The sequence below is a fragment of the Zalophus californianus genome, chromosome 17 (assembly GCF_009762305.2).
Source record: "Zalophus californianus isolate mZalCal1 chromosome 17, mZalCal1.pri.v2, whole genome shotgun sequence".
Taxonomy (NCBI): Eukaryota; Metazoa; Chordata; class Mammalia; order Carnivora; family Otariidae; genus Zalophus; species Zalophus californianus.
In genome coordinates, this window is record NC_045611.1 from 54,726,114 (window position 1) to 54,751,419 (window position 25,306).

The 25,306-nt window shown below is 42.0% G+C and overlaps 3 protein-coding genes across 12 annotated transcripts in view; 1 reads left to right on the forward strand and 2 right to left on the reverse strand.

Annotated features, from left to right (window-relative positions):
• LOC113935810 (zinc finger protein 84-like) overlaps window positions 1-11,359 on the reverse strand; it is a 23,505-nt gene extending 12,146 nt beyond the window's left edge. Inside the window, 3 exon segments of the mRNA XM_027618328.2 lie at window positions 8,356-9,997; window positions 10,819-10,911; window positions 11,209-11,359. Of these exon segments, the coding sequence (XP_027474129.2) occupies window positions 8,356-9,997; window positions 10,819-10,911; window positions 11,209-11,359 (1,886 nt within the window).
• The window catches only part of ZNF613 (zinc finger protein 613), a 71,316-nt gene that overhangs the window by 17,138 nt on the left and 28,872 nt on the right, over window positions 1-25,306 (forward strand). For 6 of the 10 annotated variants that reach the window (XM_035725244.1, XM_035725241.1, XM_035725242.1 and 3 more), the window contains exon 1: window positions 23,168-23,319. The exons of 2 other annotated variants lie outside the window; for them this stretch is intronic. The gene's annotated coding sequence lies outside the window, so the exon portion shown is untranslated. Of the gene's footprint in view, window positions 1-22,866; window positions 22,964-23,167; window positions 23,320-25,306 lie in introns of those variants that run through there. 2 more of the 10 variants (XM_027618310.2, XM_027618308.2) reach the window with 2 other exon arrangements.
• On the reverse strand, window positions 515-24,247 carry LOC118356426. Its single transcript, XM_035724911.1, has 5 exons — window positions 24,224-24,247; window positions 23,065-23,572; window positions 16,514-16,545; window positions 15,465-15,648; window positions 515-759 (listed from the first exon to the last, which is right to left on the reverse strand). The coding sequence occupies exons 1-4, from the start codon at window positions 24,245-24,247 to the stop codon at window positions 15,511-15,513; spliced, it is 702 nt and encodes a 233-aa protein (XP_035580804.1). The 3' UTR covers window positions 515-759; window positions 15,465-15,510.

The following is a 25,306-nucleotide window of genomic DNA, read 5'->3' on the forward strand; positions in this document are numbered from 1 at the left end:
CTGGGTATGCAAGTCACTAGGCTGTGGTCTCCTCAAAACCTGTCTACTGAATTCTACTTGATCGGATCCCACAGGGGACTCAGAATAATCATGTGAGCAACAGCCATGCCAGTACATCGATTAGGAGAAGGCTGCTGAGAACACAGAGCCCACCCTATCACCTCTGGAAAGAAACCATCAGAAATCGTTCCTAAGACTTAAGTGCCATGAAATGGTGACCTCTTCTGAGGAGCTGATCTGCTTTGTCCTGAGTCACTGCCTATGATGTAACTTATCGTGGTTTTCTGGTTGCAGTGGCTGTCAGAGGTAGGAGAGGCACATTGACGGTTTACATCACCAGCAGGATCCTGCAGAGCCATACACTATATTCTAGCACTGGTCATGTACGAACTCTAGAAACAACGTGTTCCTGATCCCACTCTGTCCTGATTTTGAAGGTATAGTCTATTTCTTCCCAGAGCCCATTTTCTCCAATTTATGTTTTTTATTTAGTTGAACTGATTTTTTTCAGGCCTCCACAAATCCACGAAGGACTCAAAATTATCAGTAAGACAAACCAAAAGTCACCTGGGCTTTCATCACTTTCTTCTGTAAGAAATGCCAAGTAAAAAGGATGTTAGTCTCTTCTGGATCTGCGCTAATTTTCTGTTCAGAAATCTCAATCTTAGGACAGGGATGTTCCACGAATGGCCAAATGCAACTCCAGGAGCCTCCCGCTCATCCTTTACTGGATCTCTCTTACTCCTGGGAATCCAGGACCTGAGGATGAAGAGCAAGTTCATTTCAGATGACACATTTGCTCTGGGCCCAGATGCTGACACTGTGGCTGTGCATCCACCTTAAGTCAAAGCCATTATTTGTAACTGTCTCTTTACTTGGTGCCCCCAAAGGCTATATAACCCGTGGAAATAAAACATAACAATCTGAATGTGGGGGAGGTATGCCTTTCTTCTGTGAAGTAGAAGTAGCATGAATGATAAGGGGAAGGTGGGAAAGAAAGGTTAGTTTCTGGACATATTTTCCCTTAAATCCACACCCATTTGTACTGGGTTGAATGGTGTCCCCCCCAAAAGATATGAACCTGTGAATGTGACTTCATATGGAAAAAGGGTCTTTGCAGCTATAATTAAGGATCCTGAGATAAGAAAGTCGAGGAGTATCCAGATGGGCCCTAAATCCAAGTCCCCTTGTACCAGACACACAGGGAAGATGCGACCATCTAAAGACAGAGGCAGAGAGTAGAGATGTGTTGCCACAAGCCAAGGAACACCTGGAGAATCTGTTAGAAAAGGAGAAGGAAATAAATGGATGTTGGGCAGATGTGTTGGGAAAACCCAAGACCACCCCCAGGTTCAGTGATTAAGTAGGACTCACAGGCCTCAGCATATAATTTATAACCACAAAAACATACAAAGCAAAATCAGCAAAGAGAAAAACGTCCATATGGCAAAAGCTGGAGGAAATTAGGTGCCAGCTCCCAGAATCCTGTTTCCATGAAGTCACACAGGATACACTTACTTCCCCTAGCAAGGGTTGTGATAACACAAGTGAAATGTTTTAGCTTATCAGAGAAAAGTGCCCATGGCTTTTTACTGGGGGTTCATGTAGGCACCCACTGCCTAGCACATACCAAAATCCCAGAATCCTAGAGGAGACCAGATGTTTGGAGTAAACCATATTGTTTTTTTTTTTTTAAGATTTTATTTATTTATTTGACAGAGAGAGAGCACAGGCAGGGAGGTGAGAGAGGGAGAAGCAGGCTCCCCGCTGAGCAGGGAGCCGGATGCAGGGCTCAATCCCAGGACACTGGGAAAAGAAAAGAAAAAATTAGGAGAAAAGAAAAATTAGAGATGAAAGGTTAGGAAAAAAGACACTATTTACATTTGCAACAAAGGCAAAAAAAAAAAAAAAAAAAAACCCAGGAAGGAGATGAGTCAGGGAAATACACCACTGGGTAAATGCCAAATCCTAAAAATAATAACTAAACATTTCAAATATTCCAAAGCCATCCAAATAGATGCAAGTACTTAATCAGATTCTAGTCACAATGTCACTCCTTCTCTTACCTGTTTGTGTTCTAGTGTAGCCATTAGAAAAATTCTTAAGAGAATCTGTTTTATGGAAATATTTAGAATATGAAATTAATTTAAAACAAATTATCCCAATGTTTCCAGAGTTTATCTGAATTATGAAAATTAAGCAGAGAAAATAAAAGACAAAAACTGAAATAGTATACTAACATTTGAATAAGAATTATCTTTGGGAAATAGAATGAGGGAGCTAGAAATGTTTTACTGGTGTCAGAATCTGAACGCAAATACCCAAGTAAACTTGCAGTGAGAACGAAAGTCAGAAAACTTAGCAGTTTAGATTTGCTTAATCCTTTATCTCCCTAAAACTCTTATCTGTGGAGATGAAAGGAGAAGGTGATGTGAGGGCCTAAGGAGACTTGCAAACTAGTCCTTGGAGAGGAACTGAAGGCGGGGGGTAAGGTAACGGTCATCAGGTGTCTCACTGCCGGCTCCTCCATCACTGCGCCCCGCGTTCAGTGCAGACAACGCTTTCACCGACAAATACCCACTTCCCTCCAGTTCTCAATCACTGAGCGCCCCAGGCACGGTGACCCGCACGGACCTCAAACTCTGACCTCACGAGTGTCAGTCCTTGATCTCCACACAGCTGGAATGCCTGATCACCACAGCCCCGCACCCTGGCAGCAAAGGCATCCCAGCCTCAGAGCCCTGGATGCCCACAGAGCCTCTCCCCTCCTTAACCTCTTCGATTCCGCCCCCCCCCCCACTGCGATCTCCAGCTATCACACCTCACCCCTGCGAACTCCTCAGTTCCCCTCCGCACGCCCAGCTCCTGGGAACTTCTGGTGAGTTCTGTGAGTCTTATCTGAGGGTGGATATAGGAACTCCTAAATTTGTAGCCAATTGGTCAAAAGTCAGTGGCCCTGGCAACCTCTGAACTTGTAACTGATGGCTGAATTGAGGACAGTACCCTTAACCTTGATTTTGGCTAACTCTGAATAATACCTCTTTTTGCACTGACTTGTAATGTCATCTCAGTTAGATATCCATATCCAATATCCATATGTATAGATCAATTTCTGAGCTCACTTTTACAATTTGTAATATGTCTCTATCCCTGTACTTGATACTGCAATATATTAATTACTATTGATTTATAGTAAATCTTTGTTATCAAATAGAGCAAAACCCCCATCATATTTCTTTGTTAGAATTGCTTGAAATATTTTTGGCAATTTGTCTCCTATGAGAATTTTAGGACTGGCTTGTCAGGATTATAGAAACCCTGTTGAGATGCTTTTCAGTTACACAATAGATAATAATACTTAAGGTCCTTGCATATCATATTAAGAAGATTGGACTTTTTTTTTAAGGCCAGAGAGTTACAAATGAATTTATTAACAGGATTTCCAGACTGAGTAAATATCTGTTACATTAGGTTATGTTATAATAAAACAAACCCTAAAATATCTGTGGCTTAAAACAACAAAGACATACTTCTCATTCATATTCCATGTGTGGGTCGCCTAGGACTTGTGCTCCACATCATCGATGTCATTACTCACAACCCAGGAATATGACTCCTACCTGGAATATTACTGGTTATAAGGAGAGAAGGAACCAGAACATAGAAGAGTATACACTGGCTCCTAAGGCTTCTACTGATAAGTGACAATCACTTCCCCTTTCACTTCATCAACCAAAGCAGATCATATGGTGATATGTAACTTCAAAAAACATGGAGAAATACAGTTCTTCCATGTATCCCAAAGGAGAAAGATCCATGAACATCCAATGTTAATGACTATCATAGCCCTTTACAAGGACTGAACTAATGGGAGTATGAAAAATGAAAATGACAGCAAGAATGGAGATACAGGGGCGCCTGGGTGGCTTAGTCGGTTGGGCATCGCCTTAGGCTGAGGCCATGATCCCAGAGTCCTGGAATCGAGCTCACGTTGGGCTCCCTGCTCAGAGGGGAGTCTGCTTCTCCTTCTGTCCCTCCCCCTGCTCCTTCGCTCTCTCTCAAAAAATAAATAAATCTTAAAAAAAAGAATGGAGATACAATTGTGCATATGACTGCAGGTCATAGAAACTTTGTAGCATTTAAATCAGAAGGTCTGATAGATACTGGAAATGTGTAGTTACACTGACAAAACCAGGGAACTCATGACTAAATTGCTGGATTACAGAACAAGTCAGTGATTTGGGCAGTATTTTGCAACATCTTCTAAACCCATGTACATTGGGGTAGACTCACACAGGTAAGCCAACCCATGTACATTGGGGTAAGTCTCACACAGGTGAGTCAACCTGGATTTTCAGCTTAAGGGATAGAAGGTTAGTCAGTAATATCAAATGTATACCTTTGCCTTCTGTTTTATGGCAGTTTTTATATCTCTCTGGGACCATGTGTTCCTTGCTTTCATTTTTCATTAAAGAACTTGAGTCTTGGGGCATCTGGGTGTTCAGTTGAACGACCAGCTCTTGGTTTCAGCTCAGGTCATTATTTTGTGCGTTGAGATCAAGCCCGCACTGGGCTCCAAGCTCTGTGGGGAGTCTACTTGAAGATTCTCTCCCTCTTCCCCTCCCTCCTCTCTAAAATGAATAAATAAATCTTTAAAAAAATACTTGAATCTTATAAAAAAACAAAATTCTTAATACCTGTGTACCTACTATCCAGCATCACTACATGCTTTCTGCTCATCAAGTTATTTTTGTGATTGAGGGATTATGAAGTAAACCAGTGATCCTTGGGCTTATATAATCTGATGCTCATTATGATATGACAAGTCTTGATGTCAAAATACCAAGAGCACCTGAATCCACTCAATAACAAGGGTCCACAAGGCTATCAACAGATAAGCCCTCTACACATATTTCTTCAACATGCCAGATCTCCTGAAAGCCCACTGTGAATTTTAGGGTTGTTACCTGTTATGATAGGATGGGGAAGTGAACTTGGAGGGGCCTATACCATGTAGTGAGAAGAAATCATGAAAAACTTAATTCTTTTTAACGTGGTCTTGACATGTTTTTCCACCAGCTCCATAATGCTGATAGCACAAGGTGAAAAGAGATAGATTCCATAACCAAAGTAGTCTTTTCTCACTGTTATACTTTCCTTGCACCCCAGGCAAGCCATGGCTCGTAAGGAGGGAAGTGATGGGGTCAGGAATATGATCACTAGCTATCAGTCTCACATCATAGTGAAATAGAATTGAGTCACAAATAACAGATTACCAGTGGTTTGTCAGTAAGAGGTAGTTTATGTAACCTTCAATTTCACAAAATCATGTAGATACTTTAAATATATTAATGAAAGTTTAGGTTTAGAATTAAAATTTAACCTGGAGAGAGTAGGCTTTACTAACCTTGCAGGAAGCAGTTACTTCCCTGCAAATAGGGTTTGGCTGATGATGGGCAAGGATGAGGAAAGATGAGTCACATATTTCCCACCTTTGTAGTGGGGAGGTTCTTCCTCTATGGAGATGTCTTTTATTTTTTTTAAAGATTGTATTTTTAAGTAATCGCCACACCCAACATGGGGCTTGAACTTATAACCCCAAGATTGAGTTGCTTGCTCCACTGACTGAGCCAGTCAGGTGCCCCACGGAGATCCCTTTTACTCTTTTGAACATGGCAAGGGAAAGGTGGGAAGTACTTAACCCCTATAGGTACAGTGACTTTCTTGTTGGAAAGTGGTTTGCGGTGGGAGTTCGTGAGGGACAAGGTGTGTGAAAACTCCTGATTCACTAAAATGCTTTTGCTGCTCATAGGTAAGAATGGCTTCAAAAGAGCAGTGCTCTCATCAACTTCCCAGGCTTTACATTCAGGACAATGGAGAGTTTCCAGTCATTCTTGAATGAATCCTTTGGAAATGCAGACAGTAAAACAGTAGTATTTATTTTGCTAACCATTACATCATATTGTAGGTGACATTTCATTATCATCCCTCACACCCCCAAGACTTGCAAAACTCCCATGTGTAAGACTCTTGGTTCCTGGGTTTGGGATAGAAAGTCTGTCAATGTCCCTGGGATTAATTTTAGCCCTTCTTGTTTTTGTTTTTGTTTTCCCTCTCATGCTATGTTGTACTGCTGAATGTGGGGGTATACCAGCTAATCCACATTGCTTATTGAAAACATGGAGATGGATGATTTACCCCTCTTTCAAAGGCTGGTTTTGGCTATGTGACTAGTGAGTATAAAAGACCCGTGAGTAATCTTGGGCCTTGATTTCCGTGAAACTGAGATACTTCACATATATGTTGGTGGCTTGTGATTTGGAGACAAATGGTGTTCTGTGACTGAAAAAGGTCCCTGGAATCTGTACCTGCATGTTGCAGAACACCTTGTAGCTTTTGTCTTTATTGGAGTCTCATGTTAGTATAAGTCATGGAGTCGTGTTGAGTACATTCAACCACCTTAAACTGGGTACCTGCTATAGTTGCAATTTCCCCATTTTAATGTAAATCAATGTGCTTGAAAAGGAAACTTGCTTTTGTAAAATAAAAACCAAGCTCATGGTATCTTAGAGTTTAATCCCCACTTAAGAAAAATAATTTATGAGACTTTCCAGCTACATTCTAGAGAGGGATTCATAAAAACACCTCTAAAGTTTCATTTATGCTCTTTGAAAGGGAAGCATACCTTGTACAGTAACTGTGAACAATCAATTGAGATAACTCACTACCTTCAGACCAGCCAATACCTTGTACAGTATAGGGGAAATAGAAGCCTACTTTATTTGACTATAGGAACAAGTTACATTGTCCAATCAAGGAGTGCCAGGACCAAAGCTAGTATTTAATTTCTGTCTTCTGATATCAAGGATGATCTCTCAAACTGTTTAGAACTCAAAAGGGTATAAAACTCATTATCTTTTTTTTTTTAAGATTTATTTATTTATTTGAGAGAGAGAGAGCACATGAGAGAGGGGAGGGTCAGAGGGAGAAGCAGACTCCCTGCCAAGCAGGGAACCTGATGCGGGACTCGATCCTGGGACTCCAGGATCATGACCTGAGCCGAAGGCAGTCGCTTAACCAACTGAGCCACCCAGGCGCCCTAAAACTCATTATCTTCAAACCTTAACTATCTGATCGGTTTAGAAGAAATAAAATTCTTTATTACAGATACTTCTACTGCATTTCCTCCAACCCAAGATACCTTTGTGTGACGCACCATTATTTTATGTACTAAGTTCTCCATTTAAATCTGTCAAGTCATCAACTGTGTGCTGCATTCTAATTTCATTGTTAATTATGTGGGGGGAAAAATTTTACCATGGAGTCGATGAAAAAACATTTTACTCAAGGAATGTTCAAAATCTTCCAGGCCCATTTACGAATACCAGGAAATGGATGGCAGGGGAGGAGATATTCAGTATTTTATTAAGATTTCTTACTAAAATAATGAACCACGTAGTTCAATTACAACTTATGTAGCACTGTAATGATATAAAGATTCAATGCAGATTATCCTTTTTTTAAAAAGATTTTATTTATTTATTTATTTATTTATTTATTTATTTGACAGAGACAGCAAGAGAAGGAACAAAAGCAGGCGGAGTGGGAGAGGGAGAAGCAGGCTTCCCTCTGAGCAGGGAACCCGATCAGGGGCTTGATCCCAGGACCCTGGGATCATGACCCGAGCCAAAGGCAGACGCTTAATGACTGAGCCACCCAGGTGCCCCTCAATGCAGATTATTCTATTGGCAAGTTTTGTGTACATTGAAGTACGTGTACTAGGGAGTCACAATTGCTATGCTAACACATGCAATTCCCAATTATGAACAATTATTTTAATAATAAAAATAGATGTAAAACACATATTCTCACATAGTTCTGATATAATATTTGCTGTTTTCTGCCAAGTGTATTTATTTACATATTTAAAATGTTCCATAATGCTGCTTATTATGTCACAATTACAGGAAATGACATCCCTCATAAAATGATACCCATAAAAGATGATACCTCAGATTCATTCAAGTATATAATTTTTTCATCAGTGTCAATTCTCTGATACCAGTGTAGCTGGATTTCGTGCCAACAATATCCTCACAATCAATACAGACACACACAGATGTTCCCTCCTACTCGTTCCCTTGGGCTACATTCAATTGACATGTATGGAGGAAGGTATTTCCTCCTGTCTGGCATTCTACCCAGTACCATTCTCTTATAAGCAATGAGGTGTGAGTCGGGGGGAAAAAAATGTGTCCACATCTGTAGTCTTAAGGTTTCACTCCTATGTAAACTCTGGTGTCATCCGCTATTCACTTTCAATGACAACTTCTGAATATTTACTTCATTCATGATTTCTCTCCTCTATGAGTTTTCTGATGTAAAATGAGGCTGAATTTGTGAGAGAAAGTTTTCCAACACTCACTGCATCCATAAGGTTTCTCTCCTGTGTGAGTTCTTTGATGTATAATAAGATGTGACTTCTGGACGAAAGATTTCTGACATTCACTGCATTCATGGGGTTTCTCTCCTGTATGTGTCTTCTGATGCAAAACGAGGCTGAACTTGATAGGAAAAGTTTTCCCACATTCACTGCATCCATAGGGTTTCTCTCCTGTATGGATTCTCTGATGAATAATAAGGCTAAACTTGTGAGAGAAAGTTTTCCCACACTGGAGGCATTCATAAGGTTTCTCTCCCGAGTGAATTCTCTGATGAATAAGGAGATAGGACTTCCGGCTGAAGGCTTTGTGACATTCACTGCATTCATAAGGTTTCTCTCCAGTGTGAGACCTCTGATGAATAGTGAGGTGTGACTTTTGGGTGAAAGCTTTCTGACACTGATTGCATTCATAAGGTTTCTCACCCGTATGTGTTCTTTGGTGAAGGATGAGACTAAACTTGATGGAGAAGGTTTTTCCACATTCATTGCACCCATAGGGTTTCTCTCCTGTATGAGTTCTCCAGTGAGTATTGAGGAGTGACTTTACACTAAAGCCTTTTCCACATTCACTGCAATGATAGGGTTTCTCTCCTGTGTGCGTTCTCTGATGTCTAATAAGCTCAGATCTCTGAATGAAGGCTTTTCCACATTCACTGCATCCATAAGGTTTTTCCCCTGTATGAGTTTTTTGATGTAAAATGAGGCTAAACTTAAGGGGGAATGTTTTCCCACATTTATCGCAGCCATAGGGTTTCTCTCCCGTGTGAGATCTCCGATGAATAATGAGCTGTGACTTGTTGCTGAAGCTTTTCTCACACTCACCACATCTGTAGGGCTTCTCTCCTGTATGAGTTCTTTGATGTGAAGTGAGTTGTGACTTATCGCTGAAGCTTTTCTGACATATGTGACATTCAAACCGTTTCTCTCCTGTGTGAGTTCTCTGATGTTTATTAAGGCATGACTTATCAGTAAAAGCTTTCCCACATTTATTGCATCCATAAGGTTTTACTCCTGTATGGGTTCTCTGGTGTAAAATGAGATGGGATTTCTGGCTGAAGGCTTTCTCACACCTACTGCAACCATAGGGTTTCTCTCCGATGTGTGTTTGCTGATGCTTACTGAGGTCTGACTTCTGGGAAAAGGCTCTCCCACAGTCACTGCAGTTATACTGTTTCTCTCCTGTTTGCGTTTTCCAATGTTCTATAAGCTGTGACTTATGGCTGGAAGCCTTGAAATGTTCATTATATTCATTGTATTCTTCTCCAGTATGAATTTCCTCATGTTTAGTATAAAGAAATAATTTGTCATATCCATTAAATTCAACTTTGTTTCTTGCATAGCTTTTATTCTGAATAATGTACTCTACGTTAGGTTTCAAATGTTTCCCAAGTATGTCAAATGTATGGGATCTTTGTGCTAAAGGGACATCAAAGTTTAGGCTTAGACACAGTATTTTTCTAAATGCATTATTTTTGTGGTGACTCTCCATAGTTTCAAGGTTGCCTTGATTGTCTTGGTGCTCGTTTGTATGACAATCAACTTGCCAGGTGTCTTCTAGAAAGGAGACCAATGAGCCTCAATGACCATGAAATAGAAGGAATGGAATTCCATAGCAAAGGCCAAGCAGAGGAGAAGAAATGAGACTGGGTATACAGTGAAAGTCTGAGACATTTCTAAGTGGAAGGAGGGGGGAAAATGGAATAAACTACAGAATGTGGAGACAAGAGACAATTTATGAATGCTGAGTATATTAGAAAAGAAGGCTATAACCATGCATTAAGGGGATGGAGATGAGAAGGCAGGCAAACTGAGGATGCCAGGGAGAAAGATTAGGAGAACAAGTTCCAAGATGAACTAGAGTGGGATCTGATCCAAATACATGAGAAGAAATGTATTCTTTTATTTTTATTTTTTTGAAAACTTTTTTTTTTTAAGTAGGCTCCACGCTCAACATGGTGCTTGAACTCACAACCCTGAACACATTCTACCAAATGAGCCAGCCAGGCACCCCCAGAAATGTATTCTTTTAAAAACCAAGCAAAAGAATCCTAATATGGAGAGATTAAAAAGTGGAGTCAAGGGGCACCTTGGTGGCTCAGTCGGTTAACAGTCTGACTCTTGATCTCACCTCAGGTCTTGATCTCAAGGTCGTGAATTCAAGCCCTGTGTTGGGTTCCACCCTGGGCATGGAACCTACTTAAAAAAAAAAAAAAAAAGTGGAGTCAGTATTGATGTATGTGGGAACTTATGTCCCCCGTGCTGTCACATTCAGAGCTTAAAAACTTCAAGATTTCTCCAAATAATAGGTGCCTCCCTGTTTCTGACCAAATAGGAATTTACTTCCATTTATGCCACAGGGTTGGTTTTTCACTCACCTGGATAAATCTGACTCTGGATTTCTTCCTCTGTTATCCATGGTGTTCCATGTTCCAACTGGTAGAAAGCATCTGCTTTGGTAATTTGATACCCTACTCAAGGAAAATTATAGCGGATCCATGGACACAAATACTTGGGCTAAAAGGCCTCTGAAAAGTGGGGAAGGTTATATTGAAAGGCCTGAACAACTTTGGATCTTAGCCAAATAAAGGCCTTTTACTTTGGGATTGAAAGAAAAGCACTCTGTTAGAGGCCAGAAGGTACTAAAATCAATGATATATGAAACTCAAGTTCAAAAAGGTAAGGTGCTTTTAAGGCTCCACACATTTCATCACTGAGAAAGGAAAGGAAATTGATTGCCTACATTACCCTGAGAAAGCTCTGCTTACCCAGTGATACTAGGTTGCTATAATTTTCCAACATCACATCTTGATACAGGTTCTTCTGAATGGGGTCCAGTAGCTGCCACTCCTCCCATGTGAAAACCACAGCCACATCCTTGAATGACAGTGACCCCTGAAATAGAACATTCCTATTCATTTCTAAAGGGATTATCATTGGTTAATACTATGAAGATAAGTATAATATAATACTTTTTCTTATGGTAAAGTCATTTGACTGCTTTCTGTATAACTAGCGTTGCATTATACTTAGTAGGAAAAACTAATTTTTTATTTAAAATATCCTGTCTTTGTGCTTCCAGTCATTCATTGATGTACATGTTCACTCTCACAAAAGAGAAATAGGACATCCTGAAATCCTTTAATCTAGGAACCATCTACAATCTATGTGAAAGCACCTATAGTCAGGTACTGCACTAGATACTCCTTTTTATGTAAGACCCTCTCCTACCCTGAAGGAGCATACTAGCTTGCAGAGAGAGGAATGTAAGTGCACGAGAGTATACATTTACATAGGGCAAGAAAGAAATTTATACCATGTGGGCACCAATGGGGAGGAGAAAAATTACAAAGGTTGAACTTCAGGAGCAGAACTCCTCCTCAGAGAGGGGAGGAGAGAGGTGAATGGAATTCAAGAAAGAAGTAACATGAATGACAGCACAATGAAAAACCATGAGCATTTAAAACACTGCAAATACATTTCTTCCTAAGTTGTGAAATCAAATGACTGAATTTAGAGCAGGTAGAGCACACTATAAGCACTCAAAAAATTTTTCACTTATTTTTTTTGTTGCTTAAATGTTGACAGGTAGACTTTCAAGGTACTGGGTTAAGTTTAGTATTAGCATTTAGTAAGTTACAGAAAAGTACATAAACTGTAACCTAAATTATGACAATGGATATTAGGTTCTGTGTGGTAAAGGGCTGACTCAGCAGGCCTGGGTTGCCCAAGCCCTGCACACTCCAAGGAAAGGCCGGTCTTCAGGAGAACCGGCCCTTGACTTGGTCATGGGAGATAAGCTCTGAGCCACTGTAATATCCAGCCCGCTACAGGTGTTTTCACATTCCTGAGGCCTAGGCTATGCTCTATCAGTTTAAATTTTGGGGGGCTGGAGACTGAGTAGCTGAGGTCAGCCATCTATGCTGAATGCCTGTGTTGACTGACTTCCAATAAATCCTAGATACCTAGGGGCACGTGAACTTCCCTGGATGGCAATACCTCCCACCTGTTGTAACATATCATTGCTGGGAGAATTAAATGCCATTCAAGCCACTCCACTGGCGAGGACAACTGGAAGCTGGTGCCTGGTCTCTCCTGGACTCTACTCTGTGTCTTTTGCCTTTGTTGATTTTAGTCTGTATCTTTTCACTATAATAATTCATAACTATAAGAGCTTTGAGTCCTTTTGAGTTCTTTTAGAGAATCATTGAACCTGAGGGTGGGCCAAGGACCCCCAACTGAAATATATACAAATTCATAGTTACGTATGTAAATGCTGACAGGGGAAGTCAAAAGGATACACCTATGTTTTTATATAGTTTATCTTGAGGATGGTGAAAAAGGATTAATGGGGAACTTAAGTGTTTAGCTCTAGAAACTTCTGTACTATTTCAAACTTTGGCACTGAGACTATTTTAAGCTTTACTAATTAATTGGATTTTTAAAATTTATTTTATTTTTTAATTTTTTGGGGGAATATTTTTAAAATAGAAGAAATGGATTATGAACTGAGATTATGAAGGACACATTCTAAGACTTTGCTAATAGATATAACTTGGAAATGTTTGCTAATTAATATAAATTGGGGTTTCTCAACCTCAACCCTGCTGACATTTTGGGCTGGAAAACTTTTTGCGGTGGAGGCCTGTACTGTGTGTTGTAGGATGTTTAGCAGCATCCCTGGCCTCTATTTACTAGATCCTATTAGCAGTTATGATAATTAAAAAATGTCTCTGGACATTGTCAAATGTCCCTTGGGCAGACAAAATCATCCCGAATTGAGAACCACTGATTTAAAGAAAAAACTAAATTTTGAGGGCTGTTTGTGGAAGACCAAATAATGGTCTTAGAATCCATCCATTTTTCTTGATGATCTAGATGTTATCCCTGGATAAAGTCAGACCTTCAGGAGCCGATGGACTTGAGCTACAGTTTTGGAACCCTGAAGCACTCTGCTCATTGAGTTTGGTTTTGATATAACACCACTGGCTTTTCTGAGGATGGCTGATAAAATACCACTTTATTGGTGGTTTGCTATAGAGGGAACTGAGCACTAAACAATCTCAGTAATGACCTATCAAAGACACTTCTTCCTACTTACATGACAGGAACGATCTACTTTTCTAGAGGAGTTTTCTCCTTAAGGCAAATCGCCAACGGTTTTTTATTGCTGGCCATGTGGGAGATTATATTTCCCAAGGATTACCACAATAGTATGTCCCATTCCAAACCTTCTGCAATGTGACCTTGTCACTCTCCCATCAAGAGGTAGCGCCTATTCACCTTCCCTTGAATCTAGTTTGTCTTAGGGACTTCCTTGTAACAAAGACAATGCAGCAGAAGTGATGATGCATAACTTCTGCAGCTAAAGCAGAAAAGGCCATGCAGTTTCAGTCTGGTTCTCTTAGAATCTAGCATCATGCTGTGAGAAGCCCAAACCACAAAGGGAGACCATGCATAAATACTCCAGTCAAGAGCCTCAGCTGTCTAGTTTTTGAGTCATGTCATCCTGGAAAACAGATAGAGAAATGAAAAAGCCTTCAGATGATTCCAGTCCCCAACCTTTGAGTCTTCCCAGCTGAGGTTTCAGACATCACTGTGTGGAGATAAACTGTGCAATGAAGGATGAACACGGCAATCTGGGTTGTCCACACCCTGCACATGCCAAAGAAAGGTTTGGGGCTTACCTGTTCATACGTAGGAAGTCCTAGAAATATCTTTACCTGAGAGCCTTGGGCTACACCAGATAATTCATACTATCAATGTTGTTTATGGTGGGAGACTTGGGCACCATGGCAGCTTGCCTTCTGAAAGGGCTGGAGACTAAAGTCAGCCATTCGTGTAGTCAGCATTGCCTATGTGTCCAACCCAAATAAAAACCCTGGAAATGAAGGCTTGAGTGAGCTTCCCTGACTAGCAGTATTCAAAATGTGCTGTTACAAGTCATTGCTGGGAAAATCCAACACTGTCTACGTGACTCCACTCAGAACAAGTGGAAGCTTCTGCCTGGTGTCTCCTGGTTCAGGCCTTATGTACCTTTTTGCTTTTGCTGTAATAAACTATAATTGTGAGTATAACAATGTTTCTGAGTACTCTGAGTTCTTCTAGCAAATCATTGAACCTCAGAGTGGTCTTGGGAACCTACAAACATGTAAGACACCACCATGGGCCTTTTCTTACTTCCTGACCCACTGAATCCATGAGAATGGATTAAAAATAAATGCATACCACCAGGTTTCAGGGTGACGATATGCAGCAATGGGTAAGTGGGACGGGGAATACGAAAGACAAGTTTGCAGCTCGATTTTATAAACTGTTTAGAACTTTCTGGGTTATAATCTATGTTCTAACTTAAAACAACTTGTATAGGGGCGCCTGGGTGGCTCAGTCGTTGGGCGTCTGCCTTCGGCTCAGGTCATGATCCCAGGGTCCTGGGATCAAGCCCTGCATCGGGCTCCCTGCTCCGCGGGAAGCCTGCTTCTCCCTCTCCCACTCCCTCTGCTTGTGTTCCCTCTCTCGCTGTCTCTCTCTGTCAAATAAATAAAAATCTTAAAAAAAAAAAAAAGACAAAACCTAGAAACTAGTTAAAAAAAAAAAACTTGTATAATGGGGCGCCTGGGTGGCTGAGTCAGTTGGGCGTCTGCCTTTGGCTTGGGTCATGGTCCTGGGGTCCTGGCATTGAGCCCCACGGCAGGCTCCCTGCTCAGTGGAGAGCCTGCTTCTCCTTCTCCTCCCCGCTCGTGCTCTCTCTCGCTATCTCTGTGTCTCTCAAATAAATAAAATCTTTAAAAAATAGTAATAATAATTTGTATAAACATACGATTTACATATTCTTGTAGCAACCTGGCTGTGAAGTTGATCCTTTAACTTTTTCCCAAATTCTGACATTTATCTCTTCATGCTATATCTGGTATAGAGTAGTCCTCATAAATACAAATAAACATATTCTTTTAATACATGTATTATTAAGCCTCCTCAAACCCACGGAAGGCCTAATGGAAAATAAATATTTAAATAAACTCACTTGGGACTTGGACATTTTCTGGAGCCCTTATATACCATCAGAAAGTCTAATATCTGCTCTGCTGTTGATTCTGGGCTCTATTCTGAAGCTCTAGTTCAAGGTCTCTGGTCAAGGATGCAGTGTTGATCTTCGTACCTTCACTTCCTTCCCTCATAGGAACTATTTTATCCCAGGAAGCCAGGACCTGGGGATTACAGAAATTGTGTGAGTCTAACAGATTTTTCTGAGTTTGAGTCCTTATTTGTATGTATATATGTATTTTAGATATACACAAATATATATATATATATCTAGAATATATGGTTTCTTTAGGTGGTAGGTTAATATGATAGTCTAAAGAAAGAAAGAGGGGCGCCTGGGTGGCTCAGGTCATGATCCCAGGGTCCTGGGATCGAGCCCCGCATTGGGATCCCTGCTCTGTGGGGAGCCTGCTTCTCCCTCTCCCACTCCCCCTGCTTGTGTTCCCTCTCTCGCTGTGTCGCTCTCTGTCAAATAAATAAAATCTTAAAAAAAAAAAAGTAATATGTATTACCTGATGACTTATTTTTCAATAAACATAATTATTTTGTTATTTTTTTAAGATTTTATTTATTCATTTGAGACACAGAGATAGAGAACATGAGCAGGGAAAACATAATTATTTTATAATAAAGAAACACAAACAAACCTGTCATCATTAAATTATGTAATTTTACCAAAACTGTACTCAAAACTAAATCTGCTAAACTTTTCTTAGAGAAAGACCATTACTAAGAAGTAGGGGGGGGGAAGTCCAGTGAGAAATTTTTAAAAACCTAAAAAATCCAGAGAAACAGGTATAAATACTGGAATACTGCTTGCTAACCTGTCTTGGGTATCTACTGTGTGATCTTTAACTGTATGAGTAGTTAGCACAGTTTATTTTTTGTTTTTGTTTAACAAATGGAAAAGAGTCTCAGAGAGGTTGAGAAACTTGCTCAAGTTCACATAGTAAAGTGGCAGAATATGGATAAAAACCTTAGGTCTGCCCAAATCCAAAGTCCGTATTCTTTTCTCTGAGTTAAACTTACCTGCAGGTGTTCTAACTGCTTACCTGGAAAACCTACAAGAATCAATTAGTAATTACATTAGAAATAAGAGTTCAGTAAAGAAAGATTAAAAAAAAAAATAGCTGCTTTTATATGTACCAGAAAATAAAAAATAAAATAATCATTGGAGACCCTCAAAGATAAGAAACGAAGCTGCCCCAAGCACTGAACTCCCCAGAAGCCACCCCATTCACTGACCACCCCCAAAGATCATTCAATCACTGATCCCTCCCCCCCAAGTACATCCCAAACACCGACTTAAGCAAAGGACATCAAAAGCACTAAACTAGGGGCACCTGGGTGGCTCAGCCGGGTTAAGTGTCTGCCTTCAGCTGGCGTCATGATCCCTGGGTCCTAGGATCGAGCCCCGACTTGGGCTGTCCGCTCAGCCGAGGAACCTGCTTCTACTTCTCCCTGTGTGTGTGATCTCTCTGACTTTCGCTCTCAAATAAATAATAAAATCTTAAAAAAAAAAAGCACTAAAGTATCTACCACAGATGTCTCAATCACTGAACCCCCACCCTCCCAACACCATGAATATTCCCACCATGGACAGTGGCATTCGTAAACCGTCCCAAGGACGTCCTGATGAGTGACGTGCTCCAAGGATTCTTCAGTCACTGACCTTTTTCCAAGGATGGTCCAATTGCTGACAGCCCCTCAAGGCCGTCCTAAGTACTAATCTTCCCCATAATTCCTTTTCAGGCACTGACACCCTCAAAGACACCCCCATTCCTGATTTCCTTCATGAACACCCTAAACACTGACCTCCCATCATTCATCCTCAATCAGTGACCTTACCTGAAAGACGCCCCAATCACTGACCTATCCCAAGGGCATCCAAATCACTGATCCACTGTCTAGGTAACGCCAATCACTGATTTGCCTCCAAGATCGCCCCAGTCACTGACCTCCCCTACAAAGCAATACCCCAAGCTCTAACACCTTTCTCCAGGCCACTCCAATCCCGGATCATCCCCAGGCCTGCACCATTTCCTACTACCCCGCTCCCTCAAATCGCAGAATGCATCTCCCACCCCACAACGGCTTGTTTCTCTCACGGACAACCCAAGCCTCCCCTACCATTAACTCCAAATCTCCACAAACCTCGCTCAACCTTATTCCGCTCCCAGAACGCGAAACTGAGACCCCTTAATAGAGCCTTCGCGCACCAGTTGGGAGGGTGGAAAGAGCCACGGCCCATCACTTCGGCTTCAGACGCGACTGTTCCACCTCACAAAGTCAAGTTTAACGTTTGTGGCATCCGAGTCTACAGGCTGCCAAACCACCACCCCGGGGGCGTCCTTCCACTGACGAAGATTCCGTTCAGCTTTCGGTCTTTTAGACAAAGACACTGTGAGAGACTATGGCGACGCCCTCCTGGCCAATTTATGTGGGAGCCGCCATATTGGAAGACCCGTCGTACAACTCACTTTTCTGCCCGAGAGAATAGTACTAGTCCGCCTTACGTCAGTTGTGAGCGCCACAAAGGGCAATGCGCATGCTCCCGTCTCTATGGCTTCCGGAGGCGCACCAAGCCCAAAGGCCGTCGCCTCCGCTTTGCGGGCTGGTGCGTGCCGAGCGCAAAACTTTACAGCGGCGCGACCATCTTGAAAAAGGTGCACTTGTCCGTACAGGAAAGGGAGTTGTGCTTTAAGGGGTGGAAACCATTGGAGCAACCTTAGGGAATGCTTATAGAGGACGGTATAGGGTTTCGAGAAGCCAAAGTAGTACGACAGAGGCAGTAGGCCTCACTGGGGGCACAGAGTAAACTACTAATTCAGTTTAAGGAAAAGATCTCTTCCTGCCAGGACTGGTGGTGGTGGTTAGGTGACATCTCCAGGGTGAAAGGTGAGAGGGCTCGTGCGTAAGTAGAGCTAGTAGTGAGGGAGGGGCTGTGCTCATCACCAAGGTAGAGGGTGGAGAAATGGGGGGGATAGAGGACTAGAAATTGTTTTTTTTTTTAAAGATTTTATTTATTTATTTGAGCGAGAGAGAATGAGAGATAGAGAGCACGAGAGGGAAGAGGGTCAGAGGGAGAAGCAGACTCCCCACTGAGCAGGAAGCCCGATGTAGGACTCGATCCTGGGACTCCAGGATCATGACCTGAGCCGAAGGCAGTTGCTTAACCAACTGAGCCACCCAGGCACCCGAGGACTAGAAATTGTTGGTAGAAATCTCTTAAAAGGTTTTTATCCCAACTCAAATGTGTTCACATATAATTTCTAGTGAAGTAATTATTAAAATTGGAATTGAGTCAAAGGGAATGAAAAATATTTGTGGGGTAGATAAGTCTAGATTGTTGTCCCAAACCGGTTCTATTGATGAATACATTTTACTGGCTGCTACCCTTCTTCAAAAACTGGATCCCGGGAAGAGGGTAGCTGGGTGGCGCAGTCGGTTAATCATCTCCTTTTCAGTTCAGGTCATTTTCCAGAGTCCTGGGATTGAGCCCCCGGGGCGAGGGCTCCCAGCTCAGCGGGAAACCTGCTTTTCCCTCTCCCTCTGCCCACCCAACCGCCGCTTATACTCCCGTGCTTACTCTCACTCCGTCTCGAATAAATAAATAGAATCTTTTTTTTAAAAAGAACTTGATACTAAAACAAATAGCTAATTTATATTAAGTGTATACACATTTTTTGAACAGGGAACTATTTCAGGTGTAGTAATTACATTATCTTACTTAGCATTCTGAAAGCTGATGTGGAAATATTGTCATTTGGAGCGAACAGCCAAGGGAGAATTCTTGAAACATCTTCAGTGTAAATAGGTGGTTTTATTAAAGCATGGGGACAGGACCTGTGGGCAGAAAGAGCTGCACTGGGATTGTGAGGAGCAATCGATTATATACACTCAATTTGGAGGAGGGTTAGGGATAGCATAAGTCTCTAAGGAATTTTGGAAGCAAGGTTTCTAGGACTTTGAGAGGGCTAGCTATTGTTAGGAAAAGGTCATTTATTACTGTCTAATAAAACCTTAATCATGATGATGTGGGAAACAAAGGCAGAAAAAAATTATTAAATTTCCTTACTACTTGCAGCCCTTTGGCAAGCCCTTGAGGTGGGCAGTTACATTCCTGTAGGGACTCAACTGCCTGGATGTTGACACTTTGCTAAGGGCAAGAGGCAGTCTTAGCCCGACCTCCAGGATCCTGTAAGTCTACTTTAACATATACAAATTCCTTTGGAACTTCCTTTGGAAACTTCCTTTATCTCTATCCTCCCCCCTCCCCCCCATGATACATGGTGGCAATCATCCCTGATGTATAGGACCCACAGATAGACATCTGAAGAGTCTCACTGGGTAAGAGACAGGCAGGGTAGGTAGGAAGAGATAGGGAGGGGGCTAGGTGATCAGACTCACAGGAATCCCAGAAATGCTGAGGTGTAATGAAACCAGATATAAGGGAACAAACCAGACCACCCTGCCCTGGGCGTCAGAGGTGGTGTCTTTTTATGACAGTCACATAGTGACCAACAAAGAATAACCAGACCCCAAAGAAGAAATAAGCCATTAAAGATGTTATCATCAATCCTCACTTAAACCAAGACATTACAAGAATGATAAGGCCAGGGCGCCTGGGTGGCTCAGTTGGTTAAGCGACTGCCTTCGGCTCAGGTCATGATCCTGGAGTCCCGGGATCGAGTCCCACATCGGGCTCCCTGCTCAGCGGGGAGTCTGCTTCTCCCTCTGACCCTCTTCCCTCTCATGCTCTGTCTCTCATTCTCTCTCTCTCAAATAAATAAAATTAAAGAAAAAAAAGAAATTTAAAGAATGATAAGGCTACAAGTTCCCTGGTTAGTTCTAAATAAAAGACTGTTGGTGGAGGCCCATGTTGGCAACGCTGTCAGGACCCCTCTTACTCCTGAGAGCTTTTCCTGTATCCTTGCTTAATAAAGGATAATAAATAATAATTTATTAATTAATACAACTTAATAAAGTTTTAATAAATAAAACTTAATAATTAAATTAATAATACTTAATACAGTATTAATACTTTAATAAAACTTAATAAAAATAAAATAAATAATAAATAAAATATAAATAATAAATTTATTATAAATAAATTAATAATAAATAATAGTATAATAGTAATAAATAAAATAAATAATAAAACTTAATAAAACTCTATCACTTTACTTACTCTCCTTTATTTGTGAGATTCATTCTTCAGCCCTTTGAGACAAGAACTTCACTCTCCTGCTTCAGTGACCCTTCAGATGTACATCAGTGGGCCACATGCTTGGTGGTTGATTGCTAATATATATCTTGGTGGGTGGAGATAAAGGAAGTTTCCAAAGGAATTTTTATAAGTTAAAGGAGACTTACAAGATCCTGGAGGTTGCGATAATGTTAAGCTAGGACTGCCTTTTGCCCTTAGCAAAATATTAACATTGAGGCAGTTGAGTTCCTAGAGGAAGGTCACTCTGCCTGTCTCAAAGACTTGTCAGTGGATGTAAGATTTAAGGAAATTTAATTTTTTTCTTTTGTCTTTGTTCCCCACCTCAAAAGCTATTGATGGTGTACCTAAATATTACCCTCACTTCACACATGGGGGGAAAAAAAGGCCAAGTCTATCAGAATGCCTATTTCCTCAAAATCTCATCAATCTTTTAATCTTTGCCCATCTTAAGGGTGAATAAAAATCTTATTTCAGGGGCACCTGGGTGGCACGGTTGGCATCCAACTCTTGGTTTCATTCAGGTTGTGATCTCAGGGTTGGGAGATTGAGCCCTGTGTCAGGTCCCACGCTCACATGGAGTTTGTTTGAGACACTCTCTCCCTCTCCCTCTGACCCTGCCCCCTCTCAAATAAATAAATCTTTTGTTTTTGTTTTTGTTTTTAAGATTTTATTTATTTATTTGACAGAGCAAGAGCACACAACCATGGGGAGCGGCAGGCAGAGACAGAGGTAGAAGCAGGCTCAATCCTGCAGGTCTCAATCCCAGGACCCTGGGATCATGACCCAAGCTGAAGGCAGATGCTCAATGGACTAAGCTACCCAGGCACCCTTGAAATAAATAAATCTTAAAAAAAATCTTATTTCAGTTTTTCTTTAATTTTATAAGCTGCTTGTTTACTTTGTGTGTATTTATAACTATTATTCTACCCCCATTCTCCTATATTGACAGACACCCTAGTTTGGGGCTATTATGAATAAAGGTGCTATGAATTTTCTTGTGTAAGTCTTCCTAAGGACATATCATTGTTTTTGAGTAAATATGTAGGAGTGGAATTGCTGCCTCATGTGGTTCTCAGTTTTAATTTATTTATTTAAGTAATCTCTACACCCAACATGGGGATTGAACACACAACCTAGAGATCAGGAGTTGCATGCTCTTCTGACTGAGCCAGTCAGGCGCCCCATGGTTCTGTTTTATTCTGCAAATTAAGCTTGAGTTAGTTTTGAGAGGATTTTTATTCTTTTAAAGATTTTGATAGTTTAAGTAATATGGATATACTAACTGGTTTTTTAATTTGGGGACTTTATCCATAGATTTATCATAAAGGAAACTTCAGAATAACTCTTCCTGCAAAGACAGTTCTCTGCACATAGGGATTTACTTTCCTCATTCTTCCAGGAGTTATATGTTAATTTTGCTTGGATTAGATTTGGTGTTTACATTATGATGACTATGTAAATACTATTTATAGCTCAGCCATGTAGTGTACTAGGATTATTTTTCCTTTCTTGTACAACTTTTAAATTCTCCCTGGAGTTGTCTTATTCCTTCCAGAAATTCTGGCCTTTGGTTCTCAGAAAGCCCCGCCCTTGGCACGGGCTCCACGTGGGAGCCCACTATCACGTGTGAATAACTTGCCACCTGGACATTGGGTTGGGACTGCTCTCCTCACCTTTCTGAGCTGTAACTGTGTCTCCCCACCACCTCCCTAAAGGGAAGCTTGGTTTCTCCCAGTCGCTGTTTTTTCGCTTCCATGGATGGCATTCTCACTCTCCCTGTACCGTGAGTGCTTCTCCAGATACTTTTTTGTCCTCAAAAATCTTCCTCTCAGCCTCCACATCCAGTCAGAAGCGTTCCCAGGGTATTTGTCCTTTGGCCTTTATGTTTGCTCTTTTTCCTCCGTTGAAAGATTTTTTATTTTTGTACAGATACCTTTTTTTTTTTAAGATTTTATTTATTTGACAGAGAAGGACACAGCGAGAGAGGGAACACAAGCAGGGGGAGTGGGAGAGGGAGAAGCAGACTCCCCACTAAGCAGGGAGCCCGATGTTGGACTCGATCCCAGGGCCCTGGGGTCACGACCTGAGCCGAAGGCTGACGCTTAACGACTGAGCCACCCAGGCGCCCGGATAGCTAACTTCTAAGATGGCTGCGCCTTACGTGTTTTCCAAATCCTTCTTCGTGCAAAGTGGATTCCTTTTCTCGCCAACCCGCTGAGGTGGACTAGCCTACCGCATGTTTGACTTGTGTAAGTTCGAGCTTCTGAAAAGCAGTGCAGTTTGCAGCGCAGGATTTAAGGCGAAAGAAATGGGAGTACTTTCGGTAGGTTTTCACCGTACCGAGCCTTACCTGGCCATTCTGCCCAAAACGGCCACTTCGCCTTGCGTACCTGGATTACTGCAGGATGGCCGCCTCGGGGACCGGTAGCCAGATGGGCGCGGACATAGTGACTCCAGGAAAAGCCGGAAGTGCAAGCGGCCGTGCTCCGCAGGAACGCCTCTAGTCCTCGTCGGCCGCCGTCGCGGAGGCCGGGCATGGGCGCGGCAGGAGTGTTCGCGGAAATGCCGCTGGTCGGAGGTCGCGGTGGGGTCACTAGAGAATCAGGTCTGTGTATGGTTCGGTTTGTGCAGCAGGAAGAGAGGACCAAGGTGTCTGTGGGTTCCCGGGGGGGTGGAGGAGTGGGGTCCGTTGGGGAGTGGAAGCAAGCGGGAGCCCGTGACGGGCGGTCTGTGGGTGCGGTGGCTTTGGAGTCGGTCCTGAAGGACTGGGGGTCAGTGAGGGCAGGTGTGTGGAGATCACCGTTTCCGAGTCCGTCGTCAGGGTTTGGTTTCTGTCTGTAGCGCCCAGGGATTGAGGACTAGGGAGCGGGCGGTTTTTATCAGCGACAGTGTTGTCCACTTCGGATTTGGGTTTTACCCTGCGGCTCGATGAGCTGGGGCGCACGGCCAGCGAACCCTGGTGTTTCGGGATTATTTCGGGGGTGGGGGCGTCCAGGTATGTCGGTTCTTGAGACGTTTGGGACGGCTGAAGCAGATTGGTGGGTGGGTTGAGGCTCCACGGTTTCTTTCCCTCCAGTCCAAGCCCCTAGTTTGCCTTTGGCTTTACACATCTCCTCTCGACCCCATAGTTAGGAGAACTTGGTCGGAAATGGAGGATTAAAGACAACCAAAGTGGTTTCTGCTAAAGAGGAAGATTTTGCCCTTCCTGCAGGTTCTCTGTGTGTGAGCATACGCGCGCACACTTGGAAAGGTTTCTTTTCGGTGCCACTGTAACACAAGTAAACTAACATTGCTGTTACCCCAATTCTGTTCCCCGATGTTAGTATCTGTTAACTTTTTTCATTTGTTTCCTCTTCAGTCTTTATTTTTCTATGTTTCACAATTCCAGTAACCTGCTGAAACACTGGCATAATTTGCCTCAATATTTAGTTTCATGTCATAAATACTATATAATAAACATAAGTTTTTTCTTTAAAAAATTTTTTTTAAACTAATGTAACAGTATATACCGTCAGGAGGCAAATCTGTGCCATTATGACTGGAATCACTTAATCTCTGCATTCATTTAGGTAGAATTTAAAGATGTTTATGTTTAAATAATCTCTGCACCCAAGGGGGGGCTCAAACTCATAACCCTGAGATCAAGAGTTGCATGCTCCTGGGTGGCTCAGTTGGTTAAGCGACTGCCTTCGGCTCGGGTCATGATCCTGGAGTCCCGGGATCGAGTCCCACATCGGGCTCCCTGCTCGGCAGGGAGTCTGCTTCTCCCTCTGACCCTCTTCCCTCTCGTGCTTTCTCTCTCTCGTTCTCTCTCTCAAATAAATAAATAAAATCTTAAAAAAAAAGTTGCATGCTTCCATCGACTAAGCCAGCCAGGTGCCCCTACATAGAATTTAAATACTTAAATATTCAGCTATCACTTTTGGGAAAGTAGATTATGATTCTCCATTTACCCGTGTATGTGGTTTCCTGCCCCTCCTGCCCACCTTGATCTTTAATTTTTTGCCATTGTGAATAGTGTTTTTTAACTTTTTGTTCTCTTTCAATTTACTATCTCTTAGAAGAGCAATTACATTAAAAATACTTATTTTGGGGTACCTGGGTGGCTCAGTCGTTAAGCGTCTGCCTTCGGCTCAGGTCATGATCCCAGGGTCCTGGGATCAAGTCCCGTGTCGGGCTCCCTGCTCAGTGGGGAGCCTGCTTCTCCCTCTCCTCCCTACCTGTGCTCTTTCTCGCTCTCTCTCTCAAATAAATAAATGAAATCTTTTAAAAAATAAAAAAATAAATAAAAATACTTATTTTGTTTCTGCTTACTTCACTGAATTTTTAGTATTAAGAACTTCCCATTCCCTATGATTTTTATTAGAATGTTCATAGTTTTTTTTTTTTTAAGATTTTATTTGACAGAGAGACACAGCAAGAGAGGGAATACAAACAGGGAGAGTGGGAGAGGGAGAAGCAGGCTCCCCACTGAGCAGGGAGCCCGACGCGGGGCTCGATCCCAGGACCCTGGGATCATGACCTGAGCCGAAGGCAGACGCCTAGAATGTTCCTAGTTTAAAGAATTTTACATTTGAACACCTCTTATGCCT